Source organism: Oncorhynchus clarkii, chromosome 3, assembly GCF_045791955.1.
Source record: "Oncorhynchus clarkii lewisi isolate Uvic-CL-2024 chromosome 3, UVic_Ocla_1.0, whole genome shotgun sequence".
In the NCBI taxonomy this organism is placed as follows: Eukaryota; Metazoa; Chordata; class Actinopteri; order Salmoniformes; family Salmonidae; genus Oncorhynchus; species Oncorhynchus clarkii.
Genome location: NC_092149.1, coordinates 36867114 through 36888342, shown reverse-complemented (window position 1 = coordinate 36888342; position 21229 = coordinate 36867114). Strand labels below are relative to the sequence as shown.

The 21229-nt window shown below is 46.6% G+C and overlaps 1 protein-coding gene across 2 annotated transcripts in view; it reads right to left on the bottom strand.

Moving 5' to 3' along the window:
- LOC139394588 (nuclear factor of activated T-cells, cytoplasmic 1-like) overlaps positions 1–21229 on the bottom strand; it is a 76490-nt gene that overhangs the window by 5960 nt on the left and 49301 nt on the right. For both annotated transcript variants that reach the window (XM_071142701.1, XM_071142696.1), the window contains exon 9: positions 17618–18277. In XM_071142701.1, coding sequence (XP_070998802.1) covers positions 17618–18277 — 660 coding nt within the window. The remainder of the gene's footprint in view (positions 1–17617; positions 18278–21229) is intronic.

Here is a 21229-nt window from a genome sequence, read left to right as displayed (position 1 = left end):
CGGGCCGCAAAAACACTCGGTGGTCCCTGCAAGCGTAACCCGATTCCCCCTTTACCCAATCAACGACTGGCAAGGACCTGGCAGCAGCGCTGACTTCACTTCACCTTCTTCCTGTTCAACTTTCTAAGCATACCCTTTGAACTCTGAGTTGTAAGCTCTGTAAGAGAGGCATCCTGCTTGGGAGTTTCTATTCTCTCTGGCTGCTCATGAAGAAAGGCATAGCTCACTTCCTGAAACACTTTCACAGGGTGGATAGTCTAAATCAACTCCAGTTGTGTTAGGGTTAGAGGCCTTGGTGCCGTACGTAGGGGTACTCTTCATATGCTTACACTTCCCCGGGCCCTCTCGTGACCCATCGTGCCTTGTGAGAAAGACAAGCACAGCTTCCACCTATTGTATTCTGGCTCCCTACTGCATATGAAGAAGCTGCTCTGAATCATAATGGTCATTCATATAAACATGCTGAATATAAACATGGACACACACTCACATGCAGGCCCACAAGACAGCGTCCGTGAATGCACGCACACAGGCAAGCAGAGATGCAGACAGACGCAAACAGGCACGCACAGAGGAGCACGCAGGCAGACACACACATTCAAACAATGCCATGAAAATTCATATAATTTAGGAGCTATAACGTAATGCAACAAAACTATGCATTACCCATCTCTATTTCAAAATACTGTAATAGGCAGAAGAGGGGCGCACAGCCATTAGGATATCCACCAAAATAAATGCTAAACCTCGTTTGAACTGAACGTGTATGTGAAATTGATTTGGTGAGGAAGCTGAACTGGAGTTTGAAGCTGCAAAAGAGCGACAATTGAATTTCCTGCTACATATTACTTTTGTTTCCCCACAAATATCAAATCTGCTCTCGGGTTTCAGCAGAAACGCTTCATTGACAATTTGCAGCCTCCCACGCATGTCTGCAACAGCTAGAGGGAGAGGCTGGATGCACGTCACTCACTCCTCTTCTCATAAGGATCTGTCAGAACCAGTGTTGTGAAGGGGGGGGGAGTGAAAGGGTCAGAGCATGCAGACAGGCACACACATACGCACGCACGCACGGGGTACACACACACAGAGCCTATGCATGCACGCAGACACACACAGACAGACAGACACGTGCACTCCTATAGATAAACGCAGTTGGACACAGAGAAATGACACTAAGCTAATTCGTCTCAGACTAGCAGGTAGACAACAGAGACTGATACCCTGGGAAGCCCTGTGGGTGTAATGATGTGATTATATGTGCAGATGTGGATATATCATCCCCACAACTCTGTGCATGTGTGAAGCCTGCCTTTCCCCATGTGGAAGCACTCAGCCTCACAACTGACCGGAGGAGACGAAAGAAAAAGTTAAAGTGTGTGGAAGAGAGAGCCGAGAGAGGCGCGGGGGGGTAGCTGGAGTCGACTCTGAGGGTCTCTGCTCGAGTTTTACAACCCTTCCGGCAGCAGCTGGGCAGCTGCGCAGACGTCGCTGTGTGCCCTGGGCCTCGGCCAATCCGCTTCCTTCACTGCCAAGGTGCAGACCAATGGTAAGGGGGGAGGAGAGGAGAGAACGGGGGGGGGGGGGGTGTAATGGTTAACAGAGGCTGAGGCCACGCTGGCGGATAGAGGGAGAGCGGGAGTCCTTGGATCTCCAAGAATACTTTCCTCTGATGGCTGCTACTGCTTGCTGGACCTCTGAGTATTGCTCCACGGAGAACAGCTTTGAAAAATGGCAAAGCCATTTGTTTCTTAATACCATGTGGAGCGGTGGAGAGCAGGGAGTGGGGAGATAACGTGAGATAAAGTGAAGTGCTGCTCTCATCTCATCTCTACCTGTGTCTTCCTACGTGAGTCTCTGATGTGCTCCTCGTCTCAGACAGCTTGCTTCCTTGGTCTCCGAAGTCAGATGAAGCCCGCTCGTTGCCAGGCTAAACGAGTGGACCCCTAGAGAGCTAGCGAGCACCTTCTCTGTGCTTAGCCTAGACGGAAAACACCAGGCAGTAGCCAGAGGGCTGCAACTGCCGCATCACAGACCGAAACAGGCTGAAAAAACAATAGCCAGCAACCCCAAAATTGGACAGCCAATCTAAACACAACAGATTTTTCACTGAAAACAACCCGACACTGATTTGCTTGTTTTGGCAAGGCACTTTCTCTTTGATCTTCTATGGTGTGTCGCTACTGCTGCCTCCCCTCCCTATCTTACTTCTCTGTGAGATGCCGCCACCACCCGTTCCTCTCCTCCTCTCACTTCCTCTAAGGCCCTGGGGGCGGTGGGTGTGTTCGGTGGGGCCCGTCTCCGGGGACAAGGCTGGGGAGGTGTTTACATGGTTAGGGCCGCTCTCCTGTGAGCTCATCATTGATGGACTGAAATAAGTCACTTGATTATCTTCGCTGTGTCCTCTCCCAGTTTCGCTGCTACTAACAGTACAAAGTAAAGATTTCCTGATATATTTGGTAATAAAATTAAACAGGGGTTCGTCCCGTTCTGCATGCTATAGCAATGCGATATGTGTTTCTTTATGTTTAAAGCCACAACGACTAAAAGTATCCGAGTGAGAAAGTGAGTGAAACACATGTCTGCATGGTGGAGATATGAAAGGAGACAGATTTAAAAACGTTCAGCATGCCTCATTTGACTAAAATGTTCATGCTAAAATAACGATGGCCGTCGGATATGGCCAGTCTGATTGATAGTGAATTGGAAAGGCATGAGGCAACAGAGGCTAATGCACATGGATAGAGATCTCACTTCTTGAATATGGCGGAAAAGCATGGCCATATTGAAGCGATCATACTGTGCTAGATTACAACCATCTGAGTGAGGATTTGGCCGTACACCTGCATATAATGGGATTTATGACATCAGCATTTGCATTCTGCCTCTTTAAATCACCTGTTCCCTGTCAGTTGTAATGTGGGATTTCAGAATCCACGTTTTATCTAGAAAACCATATTCCCTGCATCCAAAAAGGCTTACCTTAAGTGCACGTTTTATTAGCCCCGATCTATCATAGACATAAGGCTTAGAGAGGTACCTCATCGTTTGAGTGTGCGTGTGTGTGTGTGGAGAGTCTGGCGCTTGGCCTTGGACTGGACCATTGCTCGTTCCATCCCGGTGAAGAGGTATGAGCTACTGTTCTTCGCCATCTCTTTCATGCATTATGAAAGGGAGCCCTTGAACTTGACAACATTCTCCTGGAGCACCCGTCCCAATGCCAGCAGGGATATTGTCTCAATCTGCCTTGGATATACTGTGAAGACCTTGCCATGAGGAACTTCCAGGAGTCACGGCACATCACAGCGCAGCACTAAAACTCAGGATGGACACTAAATCCACAAAAGGCTCAAGCAGTGCAGAGAAACGTCTCTGGTCTCCAACACTCCCGCTGAGATCTCGCAGCTGACCTACAGGGCCAGACTTATATTTACTGTAAGTCTCAGATCTGATTTACTCTCATTCCACTGACCTGGAATCTGCTCTGAGTCTGCACAGTTTGAAATCTTCTCCCACCTGCTCTGATTGGTAGACTGAGAGGTAAAAGGGTCAACTCGTGGACTTCCTTACTTGGGCTAGGGTTAAAGTGAAGGGTTGGCTTGGCAAGTCCTCTCCTCATGCCAACCTCTTTTAATTTACCTGTGCAGACAGACAACCTTTCTACATCTGGAGGTCCTGATCCATCCAGCCATCCTAGATAACATAACATCTATATGGATCCCAGGATATCTGTTCCAACTTCTTCCTACACACATCACAGCAACCATGCGCCCACATGCAAACTAACACACACAGACAGACACACACACACACACACGAACGCACGCACGCACGCACACACACACACATAAACAAAAACCTATCTGAGCCGTCACTGGTAAATCCTAGCTAAATCCTCACCTGATTATGGCCATACAATTTCATCACCTGTAGATTTAATGCTTGACATCGCTCGGGGAGTTCGGCCACATGAACGTCTTAGCAGAGAGGGAGTCCTGCTCTTTTTTCCTAAATACAGTCAATCTTGCTGACTCAATTAAAACATATGTGACATCTCCGCTCTCTTGGAGCATTTAACAACTGACCTTATCTGACGCGAGAAGCGTGCGAGCAGGTTTGACATGAGCGATTTATAATACCTAACAGAGAGAATCTCAATTTACCCATCTAAAGAAAGATAAACTAACCTTTTAAAGAGTGCAGCTTTGCCATCTCATATCACCTCCAAGTTTTAAACTGGACTCCCCAGACTAGCTCTTAGACACTGAATGCTCACCGCTTCTGAAGGATCCTTAAAAGCAAACTCATTCAACCTCAGCGTGGTCATTCTCTGCCCTACAGGTGCTCAGTGGGAAAATGAGTAAAAGAGAGAGAAATACACTCCTCCACTCTGAGCCGTGTTTTTATTTCTTAGACTTCTAAGTTAATAAGCAAGTATGTTCTGTCTACGTGTGAAGTACAGGGGCACCGGGAGAAACTGCCAGGGAATCTAACCGGAGATTGCGTGCTTCTTGCTTCACTTTCACATTTTCCCCTCTCACTCTCAGTATGTCTGTTCGCCTCTTCTTCCCAACTAAGTTTTCTCTGGTCGACAAGCTTCTTGTGAGTCTGCCCTGTGTGTGTTTCTGACTGAATATCCCTGGATCTAAATAGGTGTTGAGGGTGCCTGCACCCCCCCCCCCCCACCCCTTCTCATTGCAGCTTCTGCCCTATTGCTTTCTATCTCTCTCAAAATATATATATATAAATATACTTGTATGCCATTTAGTAGACGCTTTTATCCAAAGCAACTGGGTGAAAACTGGTTGAATCAATGTTGTTTACACGTCATTTCAACCCAAGAAATCAATGTGACGACGCTAAATCAACATGGAAAACTGATTGGATTTGTAAAAAGTCAACAAGTAAGGCTATTTAGTCCTTTTTTCACCCATCTTTTAACCTAAATCCAATGACATGGTGACATTTATTGTTGATTTTACGTTGGATTCTATGTTAGTTCACAACTCAACCAAATGTAAATAAAAACTAGATGTTGAACTGAGGTCTGTGCCCAGTGTGTTACAGTCATGCGTGCGTACAGTACATTACTCTCTCTCTCTCTCTGTCTCGCTGTCTCTCTCTCTCTCTGTCCCTATCTCTCTCTGTCTCTCCCTCTCTCTACCTGTCTCTCTCTCTCTCTGTCCCTCTCTCTCTCTCTCTCTCTCTCTCTGTCTCGCTGTCTCTCTCTCTCTCTGTCCCTATCTCTCTCTGTCTCTCTCTCTCTCTACCTGTCTCTCTCTCTCTCTGTCTCTCTCTCTCTCTCTCTCTCTCTCTCTCTCTCTCTCTACCTGTCTCTCTCTCTGTCTCGCTCTCTCTGTCTCTCTCTCTGTCTCTTTCTATGTCTACGATTCTCATTCCACAAGGAGAATATATGCTCCAAAGTAGAAAATATCTCCCGTGATCCTGATGCTAAAACTTGACATGATTACAGAAAGAAATACAGAAGAAATCGATAAATAACTGCACGATTATAAATGTGTATACGAGAAAACTTTCCTCTCTGTTGAAACATCTGTGCAGAGGATGATTTGTGTAACGGCCGGCACCATTGAAACCGGGGGTGATGTGCTGTTAGTATATAGGCCAGTGTCAGAAGCTCCTGGGGGACTATTCGTTCTTCCCCACTCTCTCTCTCTCCTCTCTGTCCCCATCTCTATCTCCACATCTCTCTCTCCCCATCTCTCTCTCTCTCTCCCCATCTCTCCCTCTCTCTCCACATCTCTTTCCCCATCTCTCTCTCTCTCTCTCTCTCTCCACATCGCTCTCTCCCCATATCTCTCTCTCTCTCTCTCTCCACATCTCTCTCTCTCTCTCCACATCTCTCTCTCTCTCTCCACATCTCTCTCTCTCTCTCCACATATCTCTCTCTCTCTCTCTCTCCACATATCTCTCTCTCTCTCCACATATCTCTCTCTCTCTCTCTCTCTCTCTCTCTCTCTCTCTCTCTCTCTCTCTCTCTCTCTCTCTCTCTCTCTCAATTCAATTAAATTCAATTTATGGGCATGACATAACAATGTACATATTGCCAAAGCTTATTTTCGATATTTACAATATAAAAAAAATATATACAAAATGAGAATCAAAATTGTCAACGGGACAACAGTAACAACAATAACCAAGTGTCAAAATAACCATACATTCAACAATAAGCATGCAGTAGAGGACATGTGCAGGTTGATTGGTCTGTCAGACACTGTCCCTCAACTTATGGCAGGCAGCAATGTAGTTCGCTGCCAACCCACAGCTCTCTGCGTCCTCCCCCAACAGGACGGGTAGCCTATCCTCATCAGAGAGGTCTTTGAAACCTTGAATAAGGGCTTCAAATTTGGGAAAATGACACTCTCTAATTGTTTTATATTTTTGACATTTTGTCAGGAAATGCAACTCCGTCTCAGGTTCTGCTGTTGTGCAGTGGTTGCACAGCCTTTCCTCTACAGGGAGCCAGGTTTTCCTGTGTCTACCCTTCTCAATGGCAAGGCTGTGCTCACTGAGCCTGTACTTTGTCAAGGTTTTTCTTTTGCTTTGTGCTTGTGTTTGTGTTTCCCAATAAGCAATAAAGTTTTGTTTTGACTGTGTTGTAATTTGGTTTATCCTGATTGATTGGGTGTTCTGGTCCTGAGGTTTCCGTGTGTTAGTAGAACAGGTTTGTGAACTCAGCCCCAGGACCAGCTGGAGGAGGGGACTCTTTTCTTCGCTCAGCTCTTGGTATTGCAGGGCTTGGTAATGATATGAACTTAATTGCTATTTTTTTTGTTTTTATTATTAGTGGATTTTGGCCTAATTCTGCCGTGCATGCATTGTTTGTAGTTTTCCTCTGGACATGTAGGAGAATCTTACAGATCTCTGCATGCAGGGTTTCAATTGGGTGTTTGTCCCATTTGATGAAATCTTGTTTTGCAAGTGGACCCCACACCTCGCTGCCATAAAGTGCAATTGGTTCAATGAAATATTCAATTAGATTTAGCCAAATTTGAATAGGTATTTCAATTTGAATTGGTTTTTTAATGGCATAGAATGCCCTGCGTGCTTTCTCTCTCAGCTCAATCACTGCCTCATTAAGGTGTCCAGTTGAGCTTATTTTTAAACCTAAGTAATTGTAGTGTGTACAGTACTCTATATATGTTGTACCAATTGAGAACTTTGGTCTAATTCCCTGAGATCTGGATCTTCTCTGGAAAATCATTATTTTAGTCTTGGGCCCAGGTCTGGCAGTACTGCTCTAGCAGGTCTCTCTCTCTCCCCATCTACATCTCTCTCTCTCTCTCTCCCCCTCTACATCTCTCTCTCTCTCTCGCTCTCTCTCTCTCCCCATCTACATATCTCTCTCCCTCTCTCTCTCTCTCTCTCTCTATACATCTCTCTATCTCTCTCCCCACATCTCTCTCTCTCTCTCCATCTACATCACTCTCTCGCTCTCTCCATCTACATCTCTCTCTCTCCACATCTCTCTCTCTCCCCATCTCTCTCTCTCTCTCTCTCTCCATATCTCTCTCTCCCCCATCTACATGTCTCTCTCTCTCCCCACGTCTCTCTCTCTCCCCATCTACATATCTCTCTCTCTCTCTCTCCCCATATACATCTCTCTCTCTCTCCATCTACATCCTACTCTCTCTCTCTCTCCCCATCTAGATCTCTCTCTCTCTCTCTCTCCCCATATACATCTCTCTCTCTCTCTCTACATCTCTCTCTCTCTCCCCATCTACATATCTCTCTCTCTCTCTCCCCCATATACATCTCTCTCTCTCCCCATCTACATCTCTCTCTCTCTATCTCTCTACATCTCTCTCTCTCCCCATCTACATCTCTCTGTCTCTCTCTCTCTCCCCATATACAGTGGGGCAGAAAAAGTATTTAGTCAGCCACCAATTGTGCAAGTTCTGCCACTTAAAAAGATGAGAGAGGCCTGTAATTTTCATCATAGGACATAGGACAAAAAAAATCCAGAAAATCACGTTGTAGGATTTTTAATGAATTTATTTGCAAATTACAGGCCTCTCTCATCTTTTTAAGTGGGAGAACTTGCCCAATTGGTGGCTGACTAAATCATTTTTTGCCCCACTCTACATCTCTCTCTCTCTCTCCCCATCTACATCTCTCTCTCTCTACATCTCTCTCTCTCTCTCTCTCTCCCTCTCTCTCCCCATCTACATCTCTCTCTCTCTCTCTCCCCATATACATCTCTCTCTCTCTCCCCATCTACATCTCTCTCTCTCTTCCCATCTACATCTCTCTCTCTCTTTTTCTCTCTCCCCATATACATCTCTCTCTCTCCCCATCTACATCTCTCTCTCTCTTTTTATCTCTCTACATCTCTCTCTCTCTCCCATCTACATCTCTCTCTTTCTCCCCATCTACATCTCTCTCTCTTTTTCTCTCTCCCCATCTACATCTCTCTCTCTCCCCATCTACATCTCTCTCTCTCCCCATCTACATCTCTCTCTCTCTTTTTATCTCTCTACATCTCTCTCTCTCTCCCATCTACATCTCTCTCTCTCTCCCCATCTACATCTCTCTCTCTCTTTTTATCTCTCTACATCTCTCTCTCTCTCCCCATCTACATCTCTCTCTCTCTTTCTCCCCATCTACATCTCTCTATCTCTCTCTCCCCATCTACATCTCTCTCTCTCTTTTTATCTCTCTACATCTCTCTCTCTCTCCCATCTACATCTCTCTCTCTCTCCCCATCTACATCTCTCTCTCTTTCTCCCCATCTACATTTCTCTCTCTATCTCTCCCCATCTACATCTCTCTCTCTCCCCACGTCTCTCTCTCTCTCTCTACATCTCTCTCTCTCTCCCCACGTCTCTCTCTCTCTCCCCATTTACATCTCCCACCTCTCTCTCTCTCCCCATCTCTCTCGCTCTCTCTCTCTCTCTCCCCATCTACATCTCTCTCTCTCCCCACGTCTCCTCTCTCTCCCCATTTACATCTCTCTCTCTCTCCCCATCTCTCTCTCTCTCTCTCTCCCCATATACATCTCTCTCTCCCCATCTACATCTCTCTCTCTACATCTCACTCTCTCTCTCTCCCCACGTCTCTCTCTCTCCCCATCTACATCTCTCTCTCCCTATCTACATCTCTCTGTCTCTACATCTCTCTCTCTCTCCCCACGTCTCTCTCTCTCCCCATCTACATCTCTCTCTCCCTATCTACATCTCTCTGTCTCTACATCTCTCTCTCTCTCCCCACGTCTCTCTCTCTCTCCCCATTTACATCTCTCTCTCTCTCTCTCTCTCGCTCCATCTACATCTCTCTCTCTCTCTCCCCATCTCTCTCTCTCTCTATATATATATATATATATATATATATCTCCCCCCATATACATCTCTCTCTCTCTCCCATCTACATCTCTCTCTCTCTACATCTCTCTCTCTCTCTCTCTCTACATCTCTCTCTCTCCCCACGTCTCTCTCTCCCCACGTCTCCCTCTCTCTCCCCATCTCTCTCTCTGTCTCTCCCAATCTACATCTATCTCTCTCTACATCTCTCTCTCTCTCCCCATCTACATCTCTCTCTCTCCCCATCTACATATCTCTCTCTCTCTCTCTCTCTCTACAACTCTCTCCTCACATCTCTCTCTCTCTCTCTCTCTCCATCTACATCTCTCTCTCTCCCCATATACATCTCTCTCTCTCCCCATCTCTCTCTCTCTATCTACATCTCTCTCTCTCCACACGTCTCTCTCTCTCTCTACATCTCTCTCTCTCCCCACGTCTCTCTCTCTCTCCCCATTTACATCTCCCCCCCTCTCTCTCCCCATCTCTCTCTCTCTCTCTCTCTCTCTCTCTCCCCATCTACATCTCTCTCTCTCTCTACATCTCTCTCTCTCCCCACGTCTCCTCTCTCTCCCCATGTACATCTCTCTCTCTCTCCCCATCTCTCTCTCTCTCTCTCTCTCCCCATATACATCTCTCTCTCTCCCCATCTACATCTCTCTCTCTCTCTCTACATCTCTCTCTCTCTCTCTCCCCACGTCTCTCTCTCTCTCCCCATCTACATCTCTCTCTCTCTCTACATCTCTCTCTCTAACCCCACGTCTCTCTCTCTCTCCCCATTTACATCTCTCTCTCTCTCTCTCTCCCCATCTACATCTCTCTCTCTCTCTCTCTCTCTCTCTCTCCCCATCTACATCTCTCTCTCTCCCCATCTACATCTCTCTCTCTCTCTCTACATCTCTCTCTCTCTCTTTCCCCATCTACATATCTCTCTCTCATCTACCTCTCTATCTCCATCTCTCTCTCTCTCCATCTCTCTCTCTCTCCCCCCTTCCTCTGCCCCCTCTTTTCACTCCCTCCCCTCAGCCGAACACAGTGGAGATGGGGAGCTTGCCAAGAGCAGCAAACCCCACGTCATTCTCTATCCTGCCTGGCTGGAACAGCCCTCTTCTGTTGACATCCGTCACTACAGGATACTATTTCACTGAGCTAATACATTTCAGATGGCGCCTATTATAAACGAGTCTGAAATGAGAGATCTGCTTCTGTTTACCGGTGCCACAGGTATTTACCTTCCCCAACAAACTAAAAACTAAAAACCCACTAGTATGAAGTGTGAGAGTGAGGACTTAGAGTCTGGCAGTGGCAGACCCGCATTGTAAAGGGGGACTTAACACAGAAATCTTTGTTTGTCTGTCTGTGTGTGTTTATCTACGCGTGGGCATAGATTGTGTGTTGTGTGTGTGCCAGCAGATAATCCCAGCAGTGAGAAAAGACTTACCATGTACCATTCAGAAGCCAATATGTTAGTGGTCTGGAGCAGAGGAAGCTACAATCATATCTAGTATAATGGCTTTGCCAGGCTACAGATAACCTCAACGGCTTACAGGCCAAAAGGGAGTCAAATGGGAGTCAATCAAATCCGGAGGAGAATAATATAGATCATCCTGTCAGTGTTGTAAACCACATGCACATCAATCATCTTTAGATGCTGTGGAGAGAATGCATGGGACTATGGGGCGCTGGGGTACCACCACCACCCCCACCACCTCACCCAGATGCATGGCCCAATCCCAGGCCAAGCCACAGGCCTCTCTTTGGGGCTTGACCCGCTTCGATTCGCGTGGCCCGGTGGCTTCTGGATGTGTACTCTCGGAGCCTCGGAATGCAAGCCGCAGAAACCAGCCATCTAAACGGCTGCGTCAGGAGAATCTGCATAAACACACATCACATGCCCATCCAGGCAAGTACAAATGATAGAGTAATGAAAAGTCCTACCGACGCACACACACCCGCGCGCACCCGCACCGGCACACGCACACACACCTTACTTTCATTAGATCAATTAGGAGAAAGCACAGCAAGCCACGGTGTTAGTTGGCCACTCTTCAAAGAACTGGAGTTTGTGATGCCATAGATTGGCTTCTACCTGAATCAGTTCACGTACTGTACCTAACCATGTGCGCACAGCATGGAATAATTAGACAACAATCAGACACTCTCACAGTAGCAAATCGTCTAGAAGCATTCCTGACATCTGAGCATTCTTTCATAAACACAAAACCCATTAAAAAGGAAATCTGGTCTCGCATCTAATTACATCAGGCCACTGACATGGAGAGACCCAATTTGTTTAGATATAGAGCTGCAGTTACGTGGTCGATGGATTCTTTCACAGTGACTGTGGATATTATGACGGAGCGGCTGAAAGCACAGCAGACTACTGCGGTTAAGCTACTGGGCCTGTAGGGACACATTTGAAAACACCCAGAGCCCAATGGAACTGAATAGGTTGACATTTCAAGAGAATACATAGAACTTTTGTCTTTGGGGTTGCTCTTGAGACAAAAGGGGTCCCTTAAATATAAACATTGCCCAGAAATGACCTAATTGGACAGAACGGGTCACATATTCCCACACCCATGAGCAAAAGCATACATTGTTAGCTTAAACCTAAGGATTGGATGGTCTTCGTAGATAAGAGATGGAGGAATGTTTTTTCACGAATACAACAAAAATCATCTAACTTCCATATGCGTGTTTCAAGATAGAGTCTTCATACAGCTCATCCAAACCAATCACCTTCCTCGTGAGTTTACGACAAGGATACTGCAATCCAAAGCTCGATGGGGACAGCCTATCGTACTTCCGCCATTATATGTAACCACTTAAATGGGACTATTTCCCCTTTCCTCATGATCTTGGATCGGAGAGCCTATAACACGGTGCCATGTCATAATAGGGGGGGAAACGTGTAGAAGGCAGCTGGTCCCGAACAGCAACCAGAGAGCTTCTCAAGCCTGGCCAAGAGGACCGAGATAAAAGCACACTGAGAGGAAACAGAACACAGTGCTGTAGGTAGTCCAAGGTGCTTCACACACACACACACACACACACACACACGCACACGGTGCAAAGGTAACCTATTCCTCAAAGCGCGACGGGATCTCGCTATGACCATGAGATCATGGTCTATTCTGATTCCGGGGTTTCACCGAGTCTAGCATGCATTTATTATATTACAGAACTTCAAATAGTTACATTAAAAGTGTAAGGAGTGAAGAGATCTCTCTGAAGACTTTCCTTTAATCCTATTTCTAAGTCATTGCGTATCATTTCCTACTATATGCGTAAGTAATGTGACAAGCAAAAGAAAGGATATTCATCGTGACTAATAGTACATTGGGCCAGTCGATGATAACAATAGTAAAATGAGAAAAATATTTGTTTAAAAGGCAGGGTACAAGACATGGTTTTGAATCCACTAGGAGAAACCTGCAGATGACACAATGTCCTAGTGGTCTTCATTGTCTCTCTAACCATCTTCTAAGCGCTCAATGGCTCTCAGAGACCTATCCATACGGCCTTGTACTCTTTTTCTCCTCCCATTATAAAACTTCCCAAAAGCCTACACCCTCCTTTATCCACCGTCAGTTCAAGGTCCTGCCAGGAAAACAAGATTCCTAACATGAAAAACACAGAAATAATAGCAATATTAAAAAGTCCACATCCTCTCTGAAGCCATAAATAATAAACAAGCCACCCCCCTTCTATTATACCTGTCAATAACACGAAGCATACGCCATGGGGATAGGAGGTCGTGACACTGCACTTAACCAACAGAGAGTATTGCTCTTCAGCCTCTATTAGCCCAGGCTCCGCCCCCTCCCAGCAGAGCTGGGGGTCAAAGGGCGAGTGTGGTGAAAGCACAAGGCTCTAACCGCTAACGGCTGACCGTCCGATGGTCTACCTTGACTCCTCGCACACACAAGCAGGCTCGCAATCACAGACACACACGTGCAGGCAGGACGCACGCGTGCAAGGACGCACGCGTGCAAGCACGCACACGCACAGACACAGACACGCACACGCACACACACACACGGGAGCAACTCAATAACAGCAGCTCAGAGATTCTATCCCATTAGACACCCCCCACCCCAACTGCAGCTTCTTTAATGAACCCCCTCACCCCCAACTCCGCGCCAGTCTCGCGACACACACTCCGATGTTATAGACTCAGCATGTTTTCAGAGCGGTGCGGACACACTCTCAATCATCATTAGGGGTTTTGCAGAGTCCTGGGGTCTGGGCACCTTGCCAGGATGTGTAAAAGTTTCCATGAGCAAAGCTTGAGTTGCCGTTGGAGGGGAACGGTGGCGGACGGGGATCCTCAGAAATGTTAGAATTCTGTATTGTTGTTGGGGAATGGATAAAGGGAGAGAGAGAGGGAGAGAGAGAGAGAGAGAGAGAGAGAGAGAGAGAGAGAGGGAGAGAGAGAGAGAGGGAGAGAGGGAGAGAGGGAGAGAGGGAGAGAGGGAGAGAGAGAGAGAGGGAGAGAGAGAGAGAGAGAGAGAGAGAGAGAGAGAGAGAGAGAGAGAGAGGGAGGAAGACGACGTCTGTCTAGAAACCTGTTGCCACTGACGTCTGCCCTCATGCAACATCGGGTCTGTTCTCAGTTTCGATTTAAAAAAAAGGGTATTTCATTTCAATTGTAGAAAACTTGAGTTGAGGAGGAAACGACGAGTGGAAAGATGACCCTGAAATATAAGGCAATCAGAATACACATGTCAAGTGTCAGAATTCAGCAGTGTACATTTGGTTGTGTTTTTCTCATGTGGGTGAATAAGGCCCCTCTGTATTCGGCTGTAACCAGATGGCAAGAGTCTGGCTGGCTGATTAGCGTTAGCACTGTGCTAGTTCAGCTGTGCTTCATGATATCACCCATCACACCAGAAGCTAATGAGAGAAGACACACAGCGGCAACCTCGCTGGATCCGTCAGATGTCCGAGCCCGGTATACTACGACTGCATTACACACACGCACGTGCGCGCACACAGACAAACACAAACACAGGCACAAAGAAGCCTTCATGAGCACCCTGGTTCGAGGACTGGGGGTGCGTAAATGTGGCTCAAAGCCTTCCGCTGTGTAAACAGAAGCCGAGTCTCGGATCAGAGCGGATATGTGTGTGTGTGTGACGGGAGGGGGTAACGATGTCACCGCAAATGCAGCTCGGCTAGGACCTGTGACAAAACGGGGCGTCATCATAGCCCCCTTGTTTTCTGGGTTAATTAGCCAGGCTAAAAAGGGACGCGTAAATAGACTGCCATCGATTTTTTTCATTGATGTCGTTTGCATGACATTGTAAACCCGCCCCGGATTAGAGAGAGCGAGGGGTGTGAGTCAACGTGAAAGGTATTTTTTTTTTACTTGAGAAACTTCTGTTTAAATGTAAACCTCACATTAAATATGTATATATTGGGTTTGGCATATGACAGTGGGCCTAAAACAATGCAATACCTCTAGGGCTAGCTTTTGAAAATTCACTTTAACATGCATTCCCCAGAATGAATTTTGCGTCCATCCCCCCTAAGCATCAATCTATGGACATTGGTCGAGGTTAATTCGCTCACTCAACTCTCCAGGCTATCGTGAGCCAGACCCCTGCTGCAGCGAACCAATGGCAGCCGTAGGCCAGCAGTCCTAAATACATCCCCAGCACAAGCCAACTGATCATTCATCAACTTAAATACAATTGCAGCTCCTGGACATTACCCAAAAAGCCTTGGGGCACCCTTTTACAGACAGACGGTGCATAATGTCCTTCAGTTAGCTAGCCTCGGGGCTCCAATGCTCCATCACAGAAGTAGTGGATAAAGTGGTGCTAGCTGGGAGGGGGTTAGGGGGTTGAAGGGCAGTTAGAGGGGCTTATGTTCAACTTGTCATCCCCTCCCCCTCTAGATCTCCTACATATCTACCCCACACTGACAACAGAGCTCCTTGTTGTACAGTAGCTTAGCCTGTTGATAGGTTGAGTGATTTCTCGGGGGCTGGGTTAGTTCGTGCGAGCCGAAGGCCAGTGAGAGACATTTCCTCTGGCCGAGGCCTGGGCGTGGGAGGTGCTCCACTCTGGGGAAGCTCAAGTGTCGTCCCGCTGCAGAGCTCAAATCACCGGCTCCAAACAGGTCAGGGTGGGACACTATGCTACGCGGCTAACGCTAAATCACCACCGCCCGCCCAACCGCCTGGTGAGGTCATCCCCTGCCGTCGCCCCTCTAATGGAGCAACTCGCTAACATACGATAATTAACGGACGGTAATGACTATGGAAAGGGAGCACGCCTCTCGCTGACTTCTCTAATTTATTTTTTATCCCAGGCTCATTTGAGGGGTCTGGAATGGTCCGGAATGGGGCCGGTGGACCTGACCGGTACAGCTTGCAGAGGCCTTTGGAGTATGCTGTTACCACCGCACACTTACCGGTACTCCAGGAGCACAGTTAGCCAACCACAGATGCTCATTCAAGACATTAGATGAGGCGAGATTGCAGCGCGCCAAGGTTTTACCAGGGACGCCTTGGTAGGCCTCTGCCAATCAATACGCATTCCTGTGAGTCTCTAATGCATCTGTAATCACAGGCCCAATAACACTTGGCCACTGGGTCCACAGATATAGGCACCGCTAAAGTGACAGTGGATGGGGTGGTGGAGCATGAAGACATGGTTACTACTTAAGGGTTATAACTTTAGCAGAGGGCAAATGTTGAATATTTCCATACGGTACAAGTTATGGCGTAAAATGACCCCCTAACAACCTTTTACCTAGCGCAAAATAAAGCTTGAGTTTCACTCTTATTCGATTAATTCTCATACTCTGGCTCCTTTGCCTGCCATAACTGCTGAGAAGTTTGAAAAGGAATTAGACATGTACATGACAATGCTAATCGTAATTTTGCTCCAGTGTCCACTTGTTTCAACGTACTGTAAGGGGAAATATGTCAGGAGCTGGTGCGGAGTCGGAAGATAAATGCTAGTTTGAAGTGACAAAGACTTGTAGAATGGCCTATTTGAGTGTTGTGCTTGTTTTATGGAGGCAGACGTCCTCAGTTCTCGCTATTGTCTGTTTACGAGGTGAGGACTAACAGATTTGCTGACAACCACATTTCAACACTGCTACTAAACCCATTGATCCCCATCACCCCTGTGCTCTGGAACACACACACACACACACAGCTATTTGTTATATTTGACCTTTATTTAACTAGGCAAGTCAGTTAAGAACAAATTCTTATTTTCAATGACGGCCTAGGAACATTGGATTAACTGCCTTGTTCGGGGGAAGAACGACAGATTTTTACCTTGTCAGTTCAGGGATTCAATCTTGTTTACAGTAGGAGTGAAACAAAAGGTGCACAGGAAGAGTGATGTTCCTGAGTTGGGGACTCGCCTTGTGGGGACTGTTTGGATGCAGGGTGACTTTCTCTCTTCTGGCATACCGCCACGGATGCCGCGCACCGCACAATCAGAGCGTAACAACAATGTGATGAGCAACCCCGACAGGGCCATAACAGGCTGGGAGTGACCAGAGGGAGGAACGATTATGAGGAGGGGGGCACATGGAGAGTTAGTCTACATACAAACGCTGCGTTCCTCCATTCCCCTGGCATCCAGTGGAGCTCTGGTGACCCCCCAGCCTCCCCAACCTCCCTCGATGACGTCATCTCCAACACTACACCCTCCGCAGGGAAAACATGGGAAAACAAAGTGCCTCCTGACATCCCTCGCAGCGAGGGGGGAAAAAGCGTTGCAGCTCAGGAAACCCCTACCCATTGTTTTGCTTCCTTCATTAGTCTTTGTGTCAACAGTCGGGGCCGGCACGCGCGCGCCACTGTTTTTGTTCTCTTGCTCCCTGCCTGACCTCGCTGCTTCTGATGTTTTGACAGGTTGTTTCAAAATCCCATCAAGGCCCAATTGACTGTTCATATAACGGCGCTACTAACTCGGACAACATACACGGTAGTTGCGAAAACAAAATGAATCTGGAATGTCTAAAATTAACAAATCTGACGTCAACCCATGGTTGACAGCGCTGCAATTCGCCAGGAAAGAGGGAGATGCGGGGGAAAGGGTGTGGGTGGGTGTGGGTGTGTAGATAAGCAAAGGTGTAAAGTTAATGTAATGTGCACTGTAAATGGAACGTTCTAGAGAGAAACGAGAATCGTGTTTTTTTATGACCCTGTGTTTTCGTGAGGAAAAACAACACCAATGTGATAATGACGATGATGATGTGATGTCACTAGCCGATAGAGAGCATTGATTGACAGGTTTAGGTAGATACACCTTGTTCTTGTGACTCACCATCGTCCAGGTACATCTGGTCCAGATCCTGGGGTTCCCGCTTGACGGTGACGGCTAGGGGGGGGGGGCTGGCATCTACCGGCAGCAGGCTGGGAGGACTTATCCTGGCCTGGGTCTGGCTCTGTCCCTGGGTGGGGCTGTAAGGTGGTGCCTGGGCGAACGGGCTCTCTGCTGCCCCCCCTGGAGTGGAGGGGAGGGACCCAGGGGAGGTGGAGGGGCTGCTGTTGGGGTAGAGCGGGTGGTAGCCATGGGGACCGGGGCTACCAAGGTGATGCGGGCTGCTGCCCTGGGAGTGGAGCATGCCCAGCGGAGCTTGGTCAGGTGAGGAAGGGCAGACCAGTGGCGCTGGGCACTGCCCTGGCGTCTCCTGGATGGCGGGCGCCAAGAGACCGTTGTGGGCATGTGTAGGGCTGGTGGAGAGGCACTTGGGGTAAGCCACGGGGGACAGGTCGTGCAGTGTTGGGCTGGAACAGGGGGAGGAGGCGGGCATGCTGCCAATGCTGCCATGGCAAGGCGGGCAGGGAGGATAAACCCCGACCAGGCAGGTGTCAGCGTCCCCCACAGGTATGATAGGAGTGAGCCTGGGTTGGCCATGGTAAGACTTGGAATGAGCCCCCAGAGGCTCATATTCATCATTCGGTTCTGTCTTTATTGTCGGGACTGGAAAAAGAGAGAGAGGGAGAGAGAGAGATAGAGAGAGAGAGAGAGAAGAGAGAGAGAGAGAGAAGAGAGATTAGAAACGTGAGGTAGGTCCACGTGGCTGAATGAGCAACTGAGTGTATGAGTGAAGGAGTTGGGGTAGTGAGATGGATTGTGGGTAGGATACCCTCCAAAATCAAACAAACAACCGGCGATTAAAAGAGACTCTGTGTCATTGGCTGTGCCTCTCAAACGCCAGCTCAGAACCACCCCAAAAAAAGAAAAGAAAAAAATGGAAAAAAATAGATGAGTCATCAGAGCAGAAAGCCACAGCTGGCTCTAATCATGAAACGGTGCTATTTTCTTTGGACTCTCCTTCAGCTCTGATATCCTATGAAAGAGTCCTTTAAAGCGGCTGGGCTGCTGCTGCAGGAGCCCGGGACCCCTAGGCCTGCATGCTTCGAAAGCAATTGTTGCTCTCGGGACAAAAAGAGAGAGCGAGAGAGCGAGAGAGAGAGAGAGAGAGAGCGAGAGAGCGAGAGAGAGAGAGAGAGAGAGAGAGAGAGAGAGAGAGAGAGAGAAAGAAAGAAAGAAAGAAAGAGAAAGAAAGAGAGATAAAAAGGATGATTTGATTGGGGTGGTCCGTGCTCCTTAAGAGAGTATGGGATGGTATGCCTGCGGTTTCAGGAGCTCTGACTTCAGCTAATGCAGGAGGAGAGTGCTATGACCCCACTTGCTCATGCCGCCGTCTTCCAACTCACTCAGGGTGCATTTGGGAGATGTTTCCACCATTTCCTGATTAGTTTGGACTGACAGTCATCGCATACTAGGTTTCCTGGCTGTGTGATCAAGATCAGTTTTCATCTTTCGGAGGCTAACCATGACGTGTGCACTATTTATTGAATATTTTAACATATCCTCGAGTTGCACACACGCACACGCACACACACACACACACACACACAAAAAGACCCAAACCCTAAGGAAAAGATGAAACGGCCCAGTTGATCTAAGAAAACCCTTAATAAACCCCCACATGCTCCGATTCTGCCACGAGTACTGTGACACAACTAGGCTTGAATTAAGACACCCAGATGAATAACAAAAAGCTTTTGAGTCACAATACATGCACTGTCTGTTGCTATTTCTGCACACAGTTAAATGTGTTAATGGGTGTGGTTAGTGTTTGATGCCAATCATAAGTGTTTTGGCAAAATCTGAATCACTCTAAATGTCTTCTGACACTCTATTCAATCTACTAAATGTCTTCTGACACTCTATTCAATCTACTAAATGTCTTCTGACACTATTCAGCTTACTAAATGTCTTCTGACACTATTCAGAACACAACATGTCTTCTGACACTCTATTCAGTCTACAAAATGTCTTCTGACACTCTATTCAGCCAGAAAATGTCTTCTGACACTCTATTCAGCCTACTAAATGTCTTCTGAAACTCTATTCAGCCTACTAAATGTCTTCTGACACTCTATTCAGTCCACAAAATGTCTTATGACACTATTCACCCTACTAAATGTCTTATGACACTCTATTCAGCCTACTAAATGTCTTCTGACACTCTATTCAGCCTACTAAATGTCTTCTGACACTCTTTTCAGCCTACAAAATGTCTTCTGACACTCTATTCAGCCTACTAAATGTCTTCGGACACTCTATTCAGCCTACTAAATGTCTTCTGACACTCTATTCAGCCTACTAAATGTCTTCTGACACTCTATTCAGCCTACAAAATGTCTTCTGACACTATTCAGTCTACAAAATGTCTTCTGACACTCTATTCAGCCTACAAAATGTCTTCTGACACTCTATTCAGCCTACAAAATGTCTTCTGACACTCTATTCAGCCTACAAAATGTCTTCTGACACTCTATTCAGCCTACTAAATGTCTTCTAACACTATTTAGCCTACAAAATGTCTTCTGACACTATTCAGTCTACACATTGTCTTCTGACACTCTATTCAGCCTACACATTGTCTTCTGACACTCTATTCAGCCTACAAATTGGCCATCATAAATGTATTTCTTATGATAGTTACTTTTTACTAACAAAGTAAGAATAAATAAATCCTGATGAAGGTGTAATAATACTAATAACCTTCTGTCTGAATAAATGAGTGTTTTGATCAGATGAAAAACTATTCCTATCGTCGTGTTATGATGTTATTATTGTTGGGACAGGACGTAACTGAGAGATTAACTTTCACACCCCCAGTCTCCTTTGGGGAGAGATGAGCTGGTGTGATTACACAGTGGGAAGCCTACTCTATTTAGCCAGAAAATGTCTTCTGACACTCTATTCAGCCTACTAAATGTCTTCTGACACTCTATTCAGCCTACTAAATGTCTTCTGACACTCTATTCAGCCTACTAAATGTCTTCTGACACTCTATTCACCCTACTAAATGTCTTCTGACACTCTATTCAGTCTAAAAAATGTATTCTGACACTCTATTCAGCCTACTAAATGTCTTCTGACACTCTATTCAGCCTACTAAATATCTTCTGACACTCTATTCAGCCTACAAAATGTCTTCGGACACTCTATTCAGTCTTTTAAATGTCTTCTGACACTCTATTCAGCCTACTAAATGTCTTCTGACACTCTATTCAGCCTACTAAATGTCTTCTGACACTCTATTCAGCCTACTAAATGTCTTCTGACACTCTATTCAGTCTACTAAATGTCTTCTGACACTCTATTCAGCCTACTAAATGTATTCTGACACTATTCAGTCTACTAAATGTCTTCTGACACTCTATTCAGCCTAATAAATGTCTTCTGACACTCTATTCAGCCTACTAAATGTCTTCTGACACTTTTCAGAATACAAAATGTCTTCTGATACTCTATTCGGCCTACTAAATGTCTTCTGACACTATTCAGCCTACTAAATGTCTTCGGACACTCTATTCAGTCTTTTAAATGTCTTCTGACACTATTCATTCTACA